General features: G+C 43.0%; 1 protein-coding gene across 3 annotated transcripts in view; it reads right to left on the reverse strand.

Moving 5' to 3' along the window:
• ngef (neuronal guanine nucleotide exchange factor) overlaps nucleotides 1-15223 on the reverse strand; it is a 65693-nt gene that overhangs the window by 24195 nt on the left and 26275 nt on the right. For all 3 annotated transcript variants that reach the window (XM_067593745.1, XM_067593747.1, XM_067593746.1), the window contains one exon: nucleotides 9399-9488. In XM_067593745.1, coding sequence (XP_067449846.1) covers nucleotides 9399-9488 — 90 coding nt within the window. The remainder of the gene's footprint in view (nucleotides 1-9398; nucleotides 9489-15223) is intronic.

A 15223-nucleotide genomic window follows, 5' to 3' on the forward strand; every position in this document is an offset into this window, starting at 1 on the left:
CCCTGACATGGCGGAGTGTGACTCCCACACCTGGGAGAAACATCTCATACATCATTTGACTAGAGCTCTAGACAAAGTTCAGGAAGAAAACGCCACCATTAAATATCTGCAGTCCCAGCTCCTTAAGTTTCAGCTAGGGGAGGCCAGACAGAAAGTTAACGAAGCGAAAAAGAAAGATGGGAAAAGTAACAAGGTTATGGTGGCAGCAGCCCCGTCAGACACACCGGATCTCTTCCCTATTCCACCGTGGGAAAGAGAACCAACACGTAGGGAAAGAGAAGGGAGGGACCTGCCACCTGATTGGCTCTCCTCTGTGATGTATCAGGGGGGATATGGACGGGGGTCGAGCGGGGGACGCGGGGGCTTCGGGAGAGGCGGATTTGGAGGCGGCCCGCGCCAACAGAGGGAGGAGGGATGCTACATCTGCGGGGACCCCAATCATTGGTGTAAATCATATCCTCTCAAGCAAGGATGGCAATCCGGTGGACCACAACCCCCACAGGGACCCCCTAGAGGCAGGGGATACCAAGGTCCAACTGGGTCTGGGCGAGGTGGCCAAGCAAGGCAGATGGCCGTCGCCAGGGGAAGAGACCCATGGGACGGTTGGGCCAACCAGGATTGACACTCCCCACAGGAAGACCTGAACAGCACGGTCACGGCGGAACCGATCCATGAACACCTCCAGACCAGGAACATTATCGAACAAGACAACAACTGTCATGGGTTTTTCTGGGGAATCACAGACTCTGCCATACACCAAACCCCTCACCATGACAGTGGGGAGACAGACTGTAAAGCACCCTTTGTATTTTCACCCACTGTGCCTGTCAATCTACTGGGGAGAGATCTGCTCATAAAACTTGGCGCCTCCATTCTCTGCAGTCCGGATGGGCTGAGGGTCACACTGCCGGATGGCATGACACTGCATTGCAACACAGGAACAGGACAGGGGCAATACCTCATAAGCCCCATAGAAGAGCAACAAGCCGAGATTTACTGGGGACGGGTACTCCCCGACACACCTGAACACAAAGGCATCCTCTCTGCCTTCATGGTGTGGAAGCCCTGGGATCGCTTCTCTTGAGCCTTACATGCCTCCCCTCGACCCCCCACATGTCACCCTGTTCTATGACAGAAACCAGACAAACTGGTACCAAGAACAATTTCAGGAACAGTTAGCAGGACAGGAATGGCAAATAGACACTTGTGATTTGTATATAGCGCCAGAGGGTGTAGCTGCAGCAGTGCACCTCACCACAGACCAGAAGCCATGGTACAGGATGAATGATGAAGCCGTTCCGCATGTCTCTCTGGCGCTTCACCCTGAACATGAGGCTAGGGAGCTGGGGGGCATGGTCAAAAGAGCTGTGCAGTCCACAGATTGGCAGAACACCCAAATACCCTCAGTTAGTTTTTCACAATCTAGCAACACATACAGGATAAAAGTCACCGCTGTTGATCATTGTCTGTTAGAGGCGACGCAAATCTCTAGACATCATGGCAGGGAAAGAACAGACCATACGGATGCGGCAGGTGTAATTGAAACCATGCCATCACACTTGTGGGCTCAGGGGCCAACGGATGTTGGGTTTGTGAGTTGTCAACCTATCACATTCTCTGTTAAAACACTCTAACCTATTTGGATCAACCAATACCCCCATAAACCACAAGCTGAGGAAGGCATTGCTGATACCATAGAAGGGTTATGGTCCCAGGGAGTGTTAGAACTCTCCTCCTCAGAGTGGAATACTCCAATTCTGCCAGTTGAAAAGAAAGGTACAGGTAAATACTGTATGGCGCATGACCTCAGAGCAATCAATAACATCCTGTTGACACCCACCGTCCCTGTACCTAACCCCTATGTCGCTTTAACTAACCTGTCTCCTGAACACTCCTGGTTCACCTGCATTGACTTAGCTAATGCATTCTTCTGTCTTCCCCTAGCAGAGGAATGTAGAGACATTTTCTCTTTCACATACAGAGGACAACAGCTCAGGTACACCAGATTACCACAGGGTTTCGCTCTCTCGCCTGGTTTGTTCAATTAAGTGCTCAAAGACGTATTACTCACCTGTCCACTGCCGGAAAGTGTAACACTCGTGCAGTACGTTGACGACCTCCTGTTAGCAGCACCAACCGCCCTCTCCTGTTTGGAGGCCACGCGTGTATTGCTTCTTCATTTGGCACAGCATGGGTTCAAAGTCAGTAGAACTAAATTACAAGCGGTCAGGAAACAGGTCTCCTTCTTAGGTCGAGTTATTTCACAGCAGGGTGCAGGCCTGTCACCCTCGCATCGTGCCAACATACTTCACCACCCACAGCCTCGTACAGTCAAAGACATGCTGTCGTTCCTTGGTCTGACCGGATACAGCAGACATTACATCCCCAAATTACACAGGGCTTACGCAGCCCTTGCGAAACACTATAAAAGAGGCTGGGATGCGTAATCTCTCAGCTCCCATAAATTGGACATTAGAGGCCGAAGAAGCGCTCATCAACATCAAACAGTCTCTGGCAGCTGCAGCAGATTTGGCGACACCAGATTACACTGCACCATTCCATTTGGATGTTTCTGGAACAGGGAAAGTCGTAAACGGCGTCTTGTTCCAGAAAAAAGGGGGAGGTAGACAGGTATTAATGTACGCCAGTGTCATGCTAGACAACATGGAACAAAGACATCCCACATGCACAAAAAATGCGGCTGGGTTGGCAAAACTGATTCAAAAAACAGCTCACATAGTGATGGGACACGGCTTACAAGTACTGACAACACACAACGTAGTAGCCTACGTAAATTCACAAGCATTCACCCTCACATCGCTGCGCCAGCAAAAACTAAGCAAAATACTCGACGCTCCAAACATTACGTACACACATGAAGGCATCAATATGGCAGACAGAATAGGGACTGGAGAACCACACAGGTGTACAGAGAGGGTCTGGATAGAGCTTAAACCTAGAACAGACCTGCAGGCGGAAGCCATAGAAGGGGGAAGGAACTACTACACAGATGGATGCTGTTACAGAGATGAAAAAGAGGGACTCAAAGCAGCATACGCTGTAGTGGAGGAGCAGGAAGGAGTGTTTCAGGTGAGAGTAGCAGGGAGGCTACAAGGACAACAATCAGCATAAAGAGCAGAAATTAGGGTGCTAATCGAAGCTCTGAAAGCAGGAGAGGGAGAAATTGTAAATATTTATACTGATTCAGCATATGCAACAGGAGCCGTGCATGTAGAACTGGGAAAGTGGCTGAGAGCAGGGTTCCTGACAGCCACTAACAAACCAATAAAGCACGAAGAGGAGATGAAAGAATTAGCGGAAGCCTTAATATTACTATCTCAGGTGGCGGTGATCAAGTGCAAAGGCCATGACACCAGTAGAAGCCAGGTAGCACGAGGAAATGCAGCAGCAGACAGGGCTGCAAAAGAGGCCGCTGGATATACGGACAGGGCAATGTTAGTAAGAACAGAAGACGGGGAAAGGTTAGACATGAGTCTAGAAAACGTCTCCAAGATGCAGAAACAAGCCTCGCCACAAGAGAAAATTATGTGGGAGGCGAGGGGGGCGGTAGAGAAAGATGGGGTATGGAGAAACACTGATGGAAGGTTAATTCTGCCCCCCGGTATGAGAAGCACCGCTCTAGAGGAAGCCCATGGGGTAGGTCATGTAGGAGTAGCTCAGATAATGAGAAATCTGAAACATTGGTGGCACCCATTTATGAAAGAAATGGCAAAAGAAATGATACAGACATGCGAAGTGTGTAGCAGACACAACCCCAGAACCACCATTAAACCAGAAGCAGGAAGGTACCCTTTGATTACTTAAGCAGGTAAAGAGATCGTTTTCGACTATACAGACATGATTGAAACGCACAAAGGCTATCGGTATGTACTCATGTGTGTGGACGCTTATACAGGTTGGCCAGAGGCAATTCCCACGAAAAGAGAGGACAGCCAATCAGTAGTGAAATTCTTGATCAATCAATACATACCAAGACATGGGTTTCCCGAAAAGATAAGATCCGATAATGGGACCCACTTCAAAAACCAAGACCTACAAAAGGTAGAAAGACTGCTGGGTCTAAAACACGCTTTCGGTACGGTCTACCACCCCCAGTCTCAGGGAAAGGTAGAGCGAATGAATCAGACTGTAAAAACACGGTTGGCCAAAATATGTGATCAGACAAAACTCAACTGGGTTGATGCCCTGCCACTAGCCTTAATGTCCATCAGAGCATCAGTTAACCAGGGTACGGGACACACACCATTTGAGCTACAGACCGGTAGGATGTTTCCAGGTCCTGGGGAAAGAATGATAGGAGTAGCAGAAACTGAGAACATAATACCCGCCAGGACCTACTTTAATGATCTCCAAGCTTTGCTTTCAGAATACTTCACCCAGGCCCTCCAGAAGGATCAGGGCCAAGAGAGAGCAGAGGTGGTGCCCACAGCCGACTGGATTCGGTTGAGAGTCATCAAGCGGAAGTGGTCGGAGCCAAGGTGGACTGGCCCATATCGAGTCACAGAGAGAACATCCCATGCAGTCCGCTTGCAAGGTAAAGGAGACACCTGGTTTCATTGGAGCCAGTGCACAGCAGCAGAGGAGCCTAGGAGGTCACCGAGACAGGTCCAGGAGGACCTGTTGAACCAGAGCTCAGGACCGGTTGGTCCTGAGACGAAGCTTTCCGAGAAAGGGGCAGAATAATCCCCTGGGAAGCTCCGTGGAGGCGTAGGGCAGTCTACCCCTACGTCCCGAAGAGGAGAGGTCACTCACCATCCGACCAACAACAAGAAGACAACTATATGCAGCTCGTACCAAGACAAGTGAGAGAAAGAGCCCTAACCCTAATGAATTATCAGGCAGAGTTTAAAAGGGCAGGAGACGTTCCCCCTCCGCCACCATACCAAATGCCACTCCTTGAAGGGAGTCCCTTGGGGCTGAAAGATTTGGAAGGACCATATGGGGCAGATGAGTGATCTCTTTAGTAGAGATCAAAAGGGGGAATTGTGAGAGGTAATGGGAAACACACATTGTCATATTAATCCCAATGCTGATTTAAACGTATGTTAACCAAGTATGTTTTATATGCCTTATTCAATTGATAAGTGATATTGAAAGGTCATGTCCTTTGCTTGCCACTGTCGCTGTCAACAGGATGAGTTATGCAACAATAAGTAGAAGTTAAAAGTTCACCGTGTTCTGAGTATTGTGTCTGCAGATGCATAAGCAAGAAGTAGAAGTCAAAAGTTCAATGTGCGCATAAGCGTGCCAGCAGGTGCATAAGCGCGCCTGCCGAAGGATGTGGTTAGAAATGTGGATTAAGAGCGTATAGAAAACCAGGTCAAACCAGAATACGGGAGACAAAAATAACCTTAAGCGTGGGTGGTGAATTGGGGTGAAAAGTGAGGGAGGAAAACAGCTCCTTTTCTGAGAAATAATAGACAAAGAGCCAATTGGGGTCCAAACAAAAGATACACCCAAAAAGGGGGTGAAAACAAGGTATAAAATGCTCTGGCACGTAGACAAAAGCTCAGAACACAGGGCGCTTTGCCAGATGCAGGTTTTTCTGTGAAGTGTTCTCCGAAGATCTTCGATAAATAAATGCAGCTGCTACAAAGACATTACTCGACTGTGGTTTCGTTCTTCTCGCATCAACCAACTCTGGGAGGTTGGCTGAAAGGCTACCTCAACATCTTCATGAAGCAGCTGAAAACGCTTTTATTCAGACAGGCATTTGGTTAGCCTGTCTGAATGGTGGCTTATTTCCTCGTCTGTGTTATAGAACTTTTGTACGTGTTTATGTGTCTGTCTTCATTTGTTTGTTGTTGCTGTTGTCAGCCCTGCGCTGTTTGTTGTCATTGCTATTTTAATATTGCCTTTAATAGTGTATTTTTCATTAATGTAAAGCACTTTGTGATTTTGTATCTGTGAAAGATGCTATACAATTAAACTTAATTTTACTTATCACTGCAGCTATGCATGCTAATGCTAACAGGATTTTGTGTGGCAGTGGCATCGATATTTTTTGATGTGTTCCTTGAAAACATTTTGCATCATCAGCTTCGAGATTCTCTCTCTCTGACCTTTTCCACTCCACCTATTCGCTTTTTGGGACCTTTTTACATTTGTAACTCCATTCTTTCTTTATTTGATTATTTCCCTCTGGACCTCTGATATTACATTGATGGATTCATCCACTTGAAGGGGTCGGGGGGAGGACGGCAGTAGCACTTTCTGCACCTGCCTTACACTATAGGTAGCCTATTGACAACTTTTTTTCCCACAATTTTTTTCCGACATTGCTGGTGGCCTTGTGGCCCAGTGAGTGGGCCAGCCCATCTGGCATTTGCCAGAATTGCTAGATTGCCAGTCCAAGCCTACCCTGCATCTGTTACTGAGTCCATAACTTCCTGAGGGTCAGGATGAATAACACTTTATCCCATCCCCTGACCCTCAGCACTGGAACCCCTCAGGGCTGTGTGCTCTCTCCGTGGCTCTTCTTACTATACACTAACCAACTCACATCCCATCACAGCTCTGTTAACATGTATGCAGGTGATATAACCATCGTAGGTCAAATCTCTAATAACAATGAAAAACACTACCCTAAACAGGTTAATCGAGTAGTTATGTGGTGCACAGACAAAAATCTGCAGCACATTCATCCAAAATTCATGAAATTATCATTGACTTCAATCACACTTTATCACACTTCAAACCCCCCTATAATAATCAACAGAAACCTCATATCCATCATTGCTTAATTCAAATTTCTTGACACCCACATCTGCCATACACTCAAATGGGACATCAATACAGACTATATCATCAGAATAGCCCAGCGAAGACTTTGCCTTCCACGTCAGCTCAAGAAATTCAGAGTGAGACAACACCTCCTCCTGCGCTTCTACACATCAATAATTGACGTTGTCCTCACAACATCCATAACAGTCTGGTACAACAATAATGGCAGCCAGACTCACATAAGACAGTGGAGACAGTGGATTGTTAATAAGTCATCTAAAATCATTGGCACCCCACTTCCACCAATAAAATCCACAAAATGAACAGTAAAAAGCCTGTAAAATCATCTCAGACGCCACTCAACCAGCTCTTTCAATTCCAGTTGTTACCCTCCAGGAAGCATTATATATCTCTGTCAACCGGGACATACAGTTTCAAAAACACTTTTCCCCCACTGCAATACGGACATTGATTTCTGATTGTGGCTATGATTGTGGCAGGCTATGCAGTCTGTGCGATGTTGTTGATGGAACTGTATGGACTGTACCAGAAGCAAATTCCACCAGCTTAGTTGTGTGGTCATTAAAATGAATTCAATTGAATTCAATTGTGTTTTTTATGACCTCAATTGCAACAGCCCAATTCAAAACATGTTTTTTCTTTAAACAATAAGAAGATACATTTTCTTTGATCAACAATTAGCTGGACTCCCTCTGATTTGCTTTATCTTACAAACTAAAAATACTAACACAACATATATTTTCACTTGTTTTTCTGTACCAAAGCTTGTTCAGTATACTTTTTATTTGACCTATTTATTTGAGATCAGAGCAACTCTTAAGTTGATGACCCACCAGTTGCACTGCCTTCCTTAGTATGTTTCACAATAGGCAGAACATTGTCCTCTGCTTGTGTAGTACCTGTGTCCTGTGGCACTACATTTGTCATTGGTGGGGGTGAGGTACTCCTCTTTTGCCAAAATTGATATTGGTTCCAGGAGCTCTTTCTCCTGTCTGCTGAATAGTTGGTCCACATGTCTACCATGTCATGTTAAGCTTGTTGACATACTTGTTTTGACTCCACTTTTTGCTTTAAGTGGGGTATCAGATATCAGATAAGATGATGATGGATGATGAAGGCTACTTTGAGTGTTGAATGATGGAAGTGGGGTGCCAATCACAATCACAGGAACATTTTAGCTTGTCAGGCCACTCCCATGGCTGGAGTGGTGCACTTGCAGGTGCCTCTCTGTGGTCCTCTCTGTGGTCCTCTCTGGCAATGTGATGCATGACTTTCTCCTGCTCTCTATATCGGCATCCATGTGAGGCCACCACAATCATGTGGCTCATCCCTGGGTGTGACAGATGAGATGTAGCTATTCCATCACAGGAGTTCATCCCATCTTTGGTATCACAACACAGGCTCCCCACATCCCAGAGACATCATGTCAAGACATCAGTTAGTTGACGCTGTCTCTGTCAGTAAGGCATTAAGTCTATGTCGAAATTATCTGGCCATCCTCTCAGGATATAATTAAAAATCTTCGAGAATATCCATCTCTATAGCTGTTCTGCTGTTATCACTGGGTCACTGCTCCTGGTCCAGCATTGACAATATCCTCTGGCGGTAGACCACTTCATTTCTCTTGTAGTGGGAGGCAGCTAAGTGCATCAGTGTTACTAGCAATACTAAGGTAGCATGGTGTACGGTGCCCCTGACAAACTTCTTAAAGTGTCTGCAGTCATATTTTAATATCATTTGATATGCACAGATATTTCATCTTCAGTCGGACTGACTTTATTATTAACAACACAGTTTGCTATCATTACTAACATGGCCAACACAAGGGCATACCGCGTCTTCTTGCCTGACAGCATATACTCCTTGTGGCTCCTCTTACCATGGCCCAGACATATAGTTCTAGACCCCTCTATAGAAAGATCTTTAAGAATACGCTAAAACCCTGCTCTTACGCAAACACCTCCATACCTGATGGACTGAAAAGAGAAAAAACAAAAAAAATTCTGTTTCTATGCAGTCCATGTATTGCCTCTGTGCACTGCCTGTTGGCACCTATGACCTATCGGACTTGAACTTAGCTTTAAGACACTTACTCTCCTGACCAGATCCTTGCTTGTGTTGTATAATCTCTCTATGCTGCTTTGGATAAAAGTGTCTGCTAAATGAAATTGTAACATTGTAACACAGTAACTTCATAACACTTTTGATGAGGAGTAATGTAAAATATGAATGAGTCCCCCCCAATCTTGTCATGGTATATACAATATGCAGGATAACAGCCATTCATGACAGTATACTCAGGCAAGTAATTGGAAAGGATGGAAACTACGTATTTATATATCTTAACAAAAAGTGGAACCAAGTGGAACCATCTGCTTGTTAGAATAGTTGTGTCCCAATTCACAGGCAGCTTCCTTCAAAGGACAGTCTATAGAGAATGCATCGAGGCTTGATATTATGAAATGGATGCAGGCAAAGAAAAATCATGAGTTCCACAACAAAAATACGATGGACACAGAGGCCCCAAAATTTGCAGTTTGTCATCATGAAAACAGAACTACAGTACCAGTCAAAAGTCTGAATAAGAAAGTATGTCCAAACTTGTTAATGCAAGACTGAAAGAATTAGTTTACCTTGGATTTGAACTCCAGTGTTTTCTCAATGCTGATAAGCTCCTCAGTGCGACTCATTTTTCGCACACCCTCATTACATTCTTTCACAATCTGAGGAAGACACAAATATACACCATCAGTCCATAGCCTTAGAACATCATATCTTATTTTTTTCTTTTTATATCTTATATTTGGTTTTCATTGTAATGAAATGCATTAAAAAACAGTTATATATTTTCTAATACTTAAACCAGTACTTTTTTTCCTCTGTATTTTTTCCTACTGTTTCACATGATCTCCTAAGTTAACTTTCTTTTCTTTTAAGCTAAGTGCAGTATTGTAACTTCAGTTGAACGGACTTTTGTGCTAAATGACTTGAACTATAATTTTGTTTCGGCCAGCGAAATAATTTTTCAAGTTATTTAGTAAGAAAGTCAGTATAGGAGGCTTCATGATGAAACGACCCACTCTCCACGTATCAAGACAACACACTGTGTTACCAGAGACAACCATATCAGATCAGTCTTGTCTCCCTCATCTAAGAGTTAAACCCTGTGGTGATTCGAATCACCTAAAGAAACCGTTAAAACAACGCTTTGTCTTAAGGCTCCCGCAACGCGCACGAGCGGAAACTCCACTGGGAAACCCCACAGCCATTGAACAGCTGGTTTTTCATCCACTCTGATGCCAGCGGATGGACCGCTGAGTCACCAGTTCACCCGAGGACAACGCTACAAAGTAGGATAAACAGAATATCTCCATCTACTTTTATGATTAAGAGTTGCTCTCATTTGAATTGAACTCTCTTCTTAGGCCCTTTTTACACTTGGCATTAACATGCATCTTGGGTGTTCTGATCACAAGTGGACAGCTCTAAGTATGTCTGTTTACACCTGGCATTAACATGCGTCTCCACATGCGTCTAGAGTGAGCACTTGTGATCGGATCTCACTTCCCCGCTCTATATGCAAATAAACACGTACATCATTTTCATTTGCAAAGACCAAATTCATTGTGTTTAGGCAGCAGGAGGACCAGAGGTCCGCTCCGTCCAAAGCTGTGTTCAACTTATTTGATAACAGGATAAACAGATATACAATGCATTCTGTGCCCCCTCACAAAAATCAAATGCCCGTCCTATTGATTTGCTCTAGCGCCGCGATCTCCCTGCAGCTGTGTCTCCTCATTGAGAGATGGTGTGTGCATTTACGCATGAGGCACAGCAGCACAACTTCACTGATTATTTAAAACTCCTGACACGCTGACAGGATCGGTCAGGATCTAATGTTAATTAATGTTCTGTGTTCTTCAACACATCCAATAGGTCAACTGTTACACACACACAGCCTAGGTTTATACTGCTTGGAGTCAAGCAGCTGTCCTCCTGATAAATGCTGAGCTCCATTATGTCAAGCGGTGCAGCAAAACTAAAAACTGTAGTTATCAACTTGACAGGACAGAGGAAACTATCCAGCAACGTTTAGCTTCTGAAATATCTTTTTAGACAGACAAGTGAAAAAAAAGTTATTTTCTGGTTTTGGTTTTATTTCTATTCTAATTGTTGATTTGATGAGGAAAATGGGTTGGGAGAACGGGAAAAACAGGAAAAAATGGGAGGTGGATTATGTTCTTTTAATTCACATGAAAAACGGAAAAACAAAATAATCCAATCCAAATATCCTGTTATCAAACAAGTTGAACACACACAGGAGGCAATTCAATTCCTGTGCCTAATCTGCCGGAAAATAGAGGATGTCAGTTGAGTAGGCGGTCCTTCAATGTGACCCAGGACACATTGCGTTTACACTGCTAAATGAATGTGGCCACATGCGGCCCAGACCACCTCCAAATGTGGTCTGAGTGATCGGATCTCAATGCGTCCTCAATGCGTCTTAGGGATGTTCAAACCTGTGCTTAGAGCTAGGCCCTGTTTACACCTGGCATTAACATGCATCTTGGGTGATCCGATCACAAGTGGACAGCTTTAAGCATGTCTGTTCACACTTGGCATTAACATACGTCTCCACATGCGTCTTGTGATCGAACCTCACTTCCTCGCTCTAGATGCAAATTAACATGTACATCATTTCCGTTTGCAAAGACCAAATTTGTTCATTTTTAACAGGCGGGAGACCGGGGGTCTGTGTACCCTCTTCCCAAAGCTGTGTTAAACTTGTTTGATGACAGGATAAACAAACATTTATTGCATTGTGCCCCTTCACGAAAATCAAATGCCCGACCAATTAATTTGCTCTAGCGCTGCATCAGAACATATATGTATAACAAATATAGAGTTACAGGCAGTGATCTCCCTGCCACTACATCTCTCCATTGAGAGATGCTGCGCACATTTACACACAAGGCACAGCAGCAGAACTTCATTGATTATTTAAATCTCTGACACGTCGACAGGATCAGTCAAGATCAGGATAATGTTAATTAATATTCTATGTTCTTCTGTTACACACACAGTCCAGGTTCATACTGTTTGGAGTAAAGCAGCCGTCATAAATCCTGAGCTCCATTATGTCGAGCAGCGAAGAAAAACTAAAAACTGTATTTATCAACTTGACAGGACAGAGGAAACTATCCAGCAACGTTTAGCTTCTGAATTTTTTTTTTAGTTCGACAAGCGAAAAACAAGTGATTTCTGGTTTTGGTTTAATTTCTATTCCAATTGTTGATTTGAAGAGGAAAACAGGTTAGAGGAATGGGGAAAACAGGAGATTCGATTTTCAATTCACATGAAAAACGGGAGAAAAAATTAATGCATTTCTTTATCCTGTTATCAAACAAGTTGAACACAGCTTTGGACAGAGGGTTCACGGACCAGGAGGAAGCAATGCACTTCCCGTGCCTAGTCTGCAGGAAAATAGAGGACATCAGTTAAGTAGGCGGCCCTTCAATGTGGCCCAGGATGCATTGTGTTTACACTGATAAATGAATGTGGCCACATGCGGCCCAGACCACCTCCGAATGTAGTCTGAGTGATTGGATCTCAATGCATCCTCAATGCGTTCACACCTGTACTTAGAGCTGTCCACTTGTTAATTCAAGTCAAGTCAAATTAATTTATTTATATTGCACATTTCATATGACAGGCATAAACTCAATGTGCTTAAAAGCAACAGCAAAAAAAGTGAAGATCATACATGACAAAAATATATAACATTACATTTATAAAACAAATAAGGTAAAACATAAAATAAGGAGATGTTACATATATAAAAACATATAAGACAACATATAAAATTAGAAGGTAAGAAGGTATTACAATAAGAGAGTAGGGTAAAAAGGTGTTATTATTGTCATTATTAAAGAGAAACAACAATAATAATACTGTTTCTAAAATGAAGGTTTTACCCATTAACCTAACTAAAAGCTTGCGAAAAAAAAAGTTTTTAGTTTGCTTTTAAAGGAAGACACTGTTGTTACAGACCTGAGTTCATGTGGTAGAGAATTCCAGAGAGTAGGACCATAATGACTGAAGGCACCATGAGCTGATTTAGAGTTATTCTTGGTATAGTGAGGAGACCTTTAACCCTTTCATGCATAGTGGTCACTGAAGTAGACAGCTATTCAAAAGCCGTTTTCTTAGATATGCATGGGTTTTTATGGTATAGTTGCACATCAGCCACCACAGTGGATGCTACAGTGTCATCCCATACACTGCCATCCATTGGCCAGCCTTTGTAAGTGCAACACAAATTTCTCAAAACCAAGATGACCACCAGCCAGCCGGAAACACTAAGCAGCTCAGGAATATCTTGTCAATCCTTCTATGGTAGAAGACCTTTGCAGGAAAATAAAATTTTGTAACATCAAGTAACAACTAAGTATTGACTTTATGTTGGGAGAAAATGACGATTAATCGTCTGTCCACTAAGTTGGACATCATGCATCACTGGCTATATTTCAACGACAATTGATTGGGAGAAAATGACGATTAATCATTTGTCCACTAAGTTGGACATCATTCATCGCTGGCTATATTTCAACTACAATTATACTATTACTACAACTTTGTTGTTCTTGAAAATACTTCATAACTTTTTTGGCTGTGAATCAATTGATTTTATGTCATTAGAATGTAACTTGCAGTTTTAGGGGGCTAAGGATACTGAGGGAGCTGAGGATGCTGAGGGAATGCCTGGCACCTCAAAAGAATGTCTGTGTTAGAAAAGAGGGATCTTCTGCATTTCAAGTCATCTGTAGCTCAGGTACTAATAAATGCAGTAAGACAGAGGGAAGAGACTGGGGAGTCAGGAACAAGGTTCAGTGTTTTTGCATTGCATTGAACAGTATTAGAATATGTTAAAATATGTTATTATTATTAGTTTAACGGCTTTGAAAATATATATTTTATAGTTTTCAAATAATATACAATTTTATTAATTGGTTTGTTAAATACATATTCCTAAAGTTGAAAACTCAAACGCATGCTGTCCACCTGAGTGGACATGTGAAAAACTCCTTGAAAAATGCATGTTTAAAAAAAATGTTCAATTTTTTTTTCATGCCTAAAAGGGAAATAAAAACACTTAGGAAAAGGGTTAATTGATGATCTCAGGGGTCTGTCTGGTGTGTATTCAGAGAGCATGTCAACAACGTAGGAGGGAGCTAAGCCATTCATAGCTTTAAAAACAATAAGAAGTATTTGAAAATCAATTCTTTGCTTTACTGGGAGCCAGTGAAGAGAAATTAAAACAGGAGTGATGTGTTCACACCTTTTGGTTTTGGTTAATACTCTGGCTTCAGCATTCTGAATAAGCTTTCAAAATCACACCCAACTTTTTGACATGCTCACAGGGTTTTACCAACAGGTGAGTTAACAAAGAGGAATCTGGTGCCTCAAAGCCTTCAGACCTGCTAAAAGGATCTCTTTTTTGTCTTCATTTAGCTGTAAGAAATTTTTGGCCATCCAATATTTGACATCAGTAATGCACTGGATAAGATCATTCACTGGGTTAAGGTGGTTGGCAGAAACCTTTTCAAAAATTTTCCCCAGGAATGGTAGGGTTGAGATTGATCTATAGTTCTCAAGGACAAATGGATCAAGATCTTCTTTAACAGTGGTGTTACAATAGCATGTTTGAGAACTGTGGGGAAGATTCCAGAGAGCAGAGAGGCATTAACAGTTTCAAGGACATCATATACCAAACAGTTGAGAACACTTTTAAACAACTTGGTAGGCATTGGGTCAAGAGCACATGTAACAGAGCTTAACTGTTGTACTACTTCTTGCAGCTCATAACTTTGAATGGGAGTGAAGTTGGAGAGAGTGTTGGCATTATGCCACTGAGTGGAAGAAGAGCAGTCACTCGCACCAGTAGAAGAAGCCACAATTTTGTTTTGAATGTTAATAATCTTGGATTTAAAGTATGAGGCAAATTCGTTGCATTTTTGTGAAGAGTGGAGTTCAGTGGGTATTGGTCGGAAGGTGTGCAAATTTTCCTGCTCTGTTCCACCATCGGGCTTTCTAGGTATGAGTACCAAACAGACCCAAAGGACTGTTACTTCACTTGACATGCGCACTGTGCAAGTTTAAGCTAGCGTTCCCAAGAAAAGGTTGAGCGAGTGGGTGCTAAACAGTCATCAGTGAATTCTCTAAGTTGTGCGTGAATTAAACTGTAAGTGTTACCTTATGCATCTCTGCGCATTGTTTATTATTATGTTAATGTCAGGTTGGTTAAAAATAACCTACAAATGTATACGGTTCATGAATAGACTATTTCAGTAGTTGTGGTGTTTGGTTATAAGCTCGACCACTATTTCAGAATTTATATTCCCTGTCCTGGCTGTAACTTCATGTATATTGTCACAGAAGGGTGATGTGACTAGTCAGT

The sequence above is a fragment of the Thunnus thynnus genome, chromosome 7, assembly GCF_963924715.1.
Source record: "Thunnus thynnus chromosome 7, fThuThy2.1, whole genome shotgun sequence".
NCBI classification, from domain to species: Eukaryota; Metazoa; Chordata; class Actinopteri; order Scombriformes; family Scombridae; genus Thunnus; species Thunnus thynnus.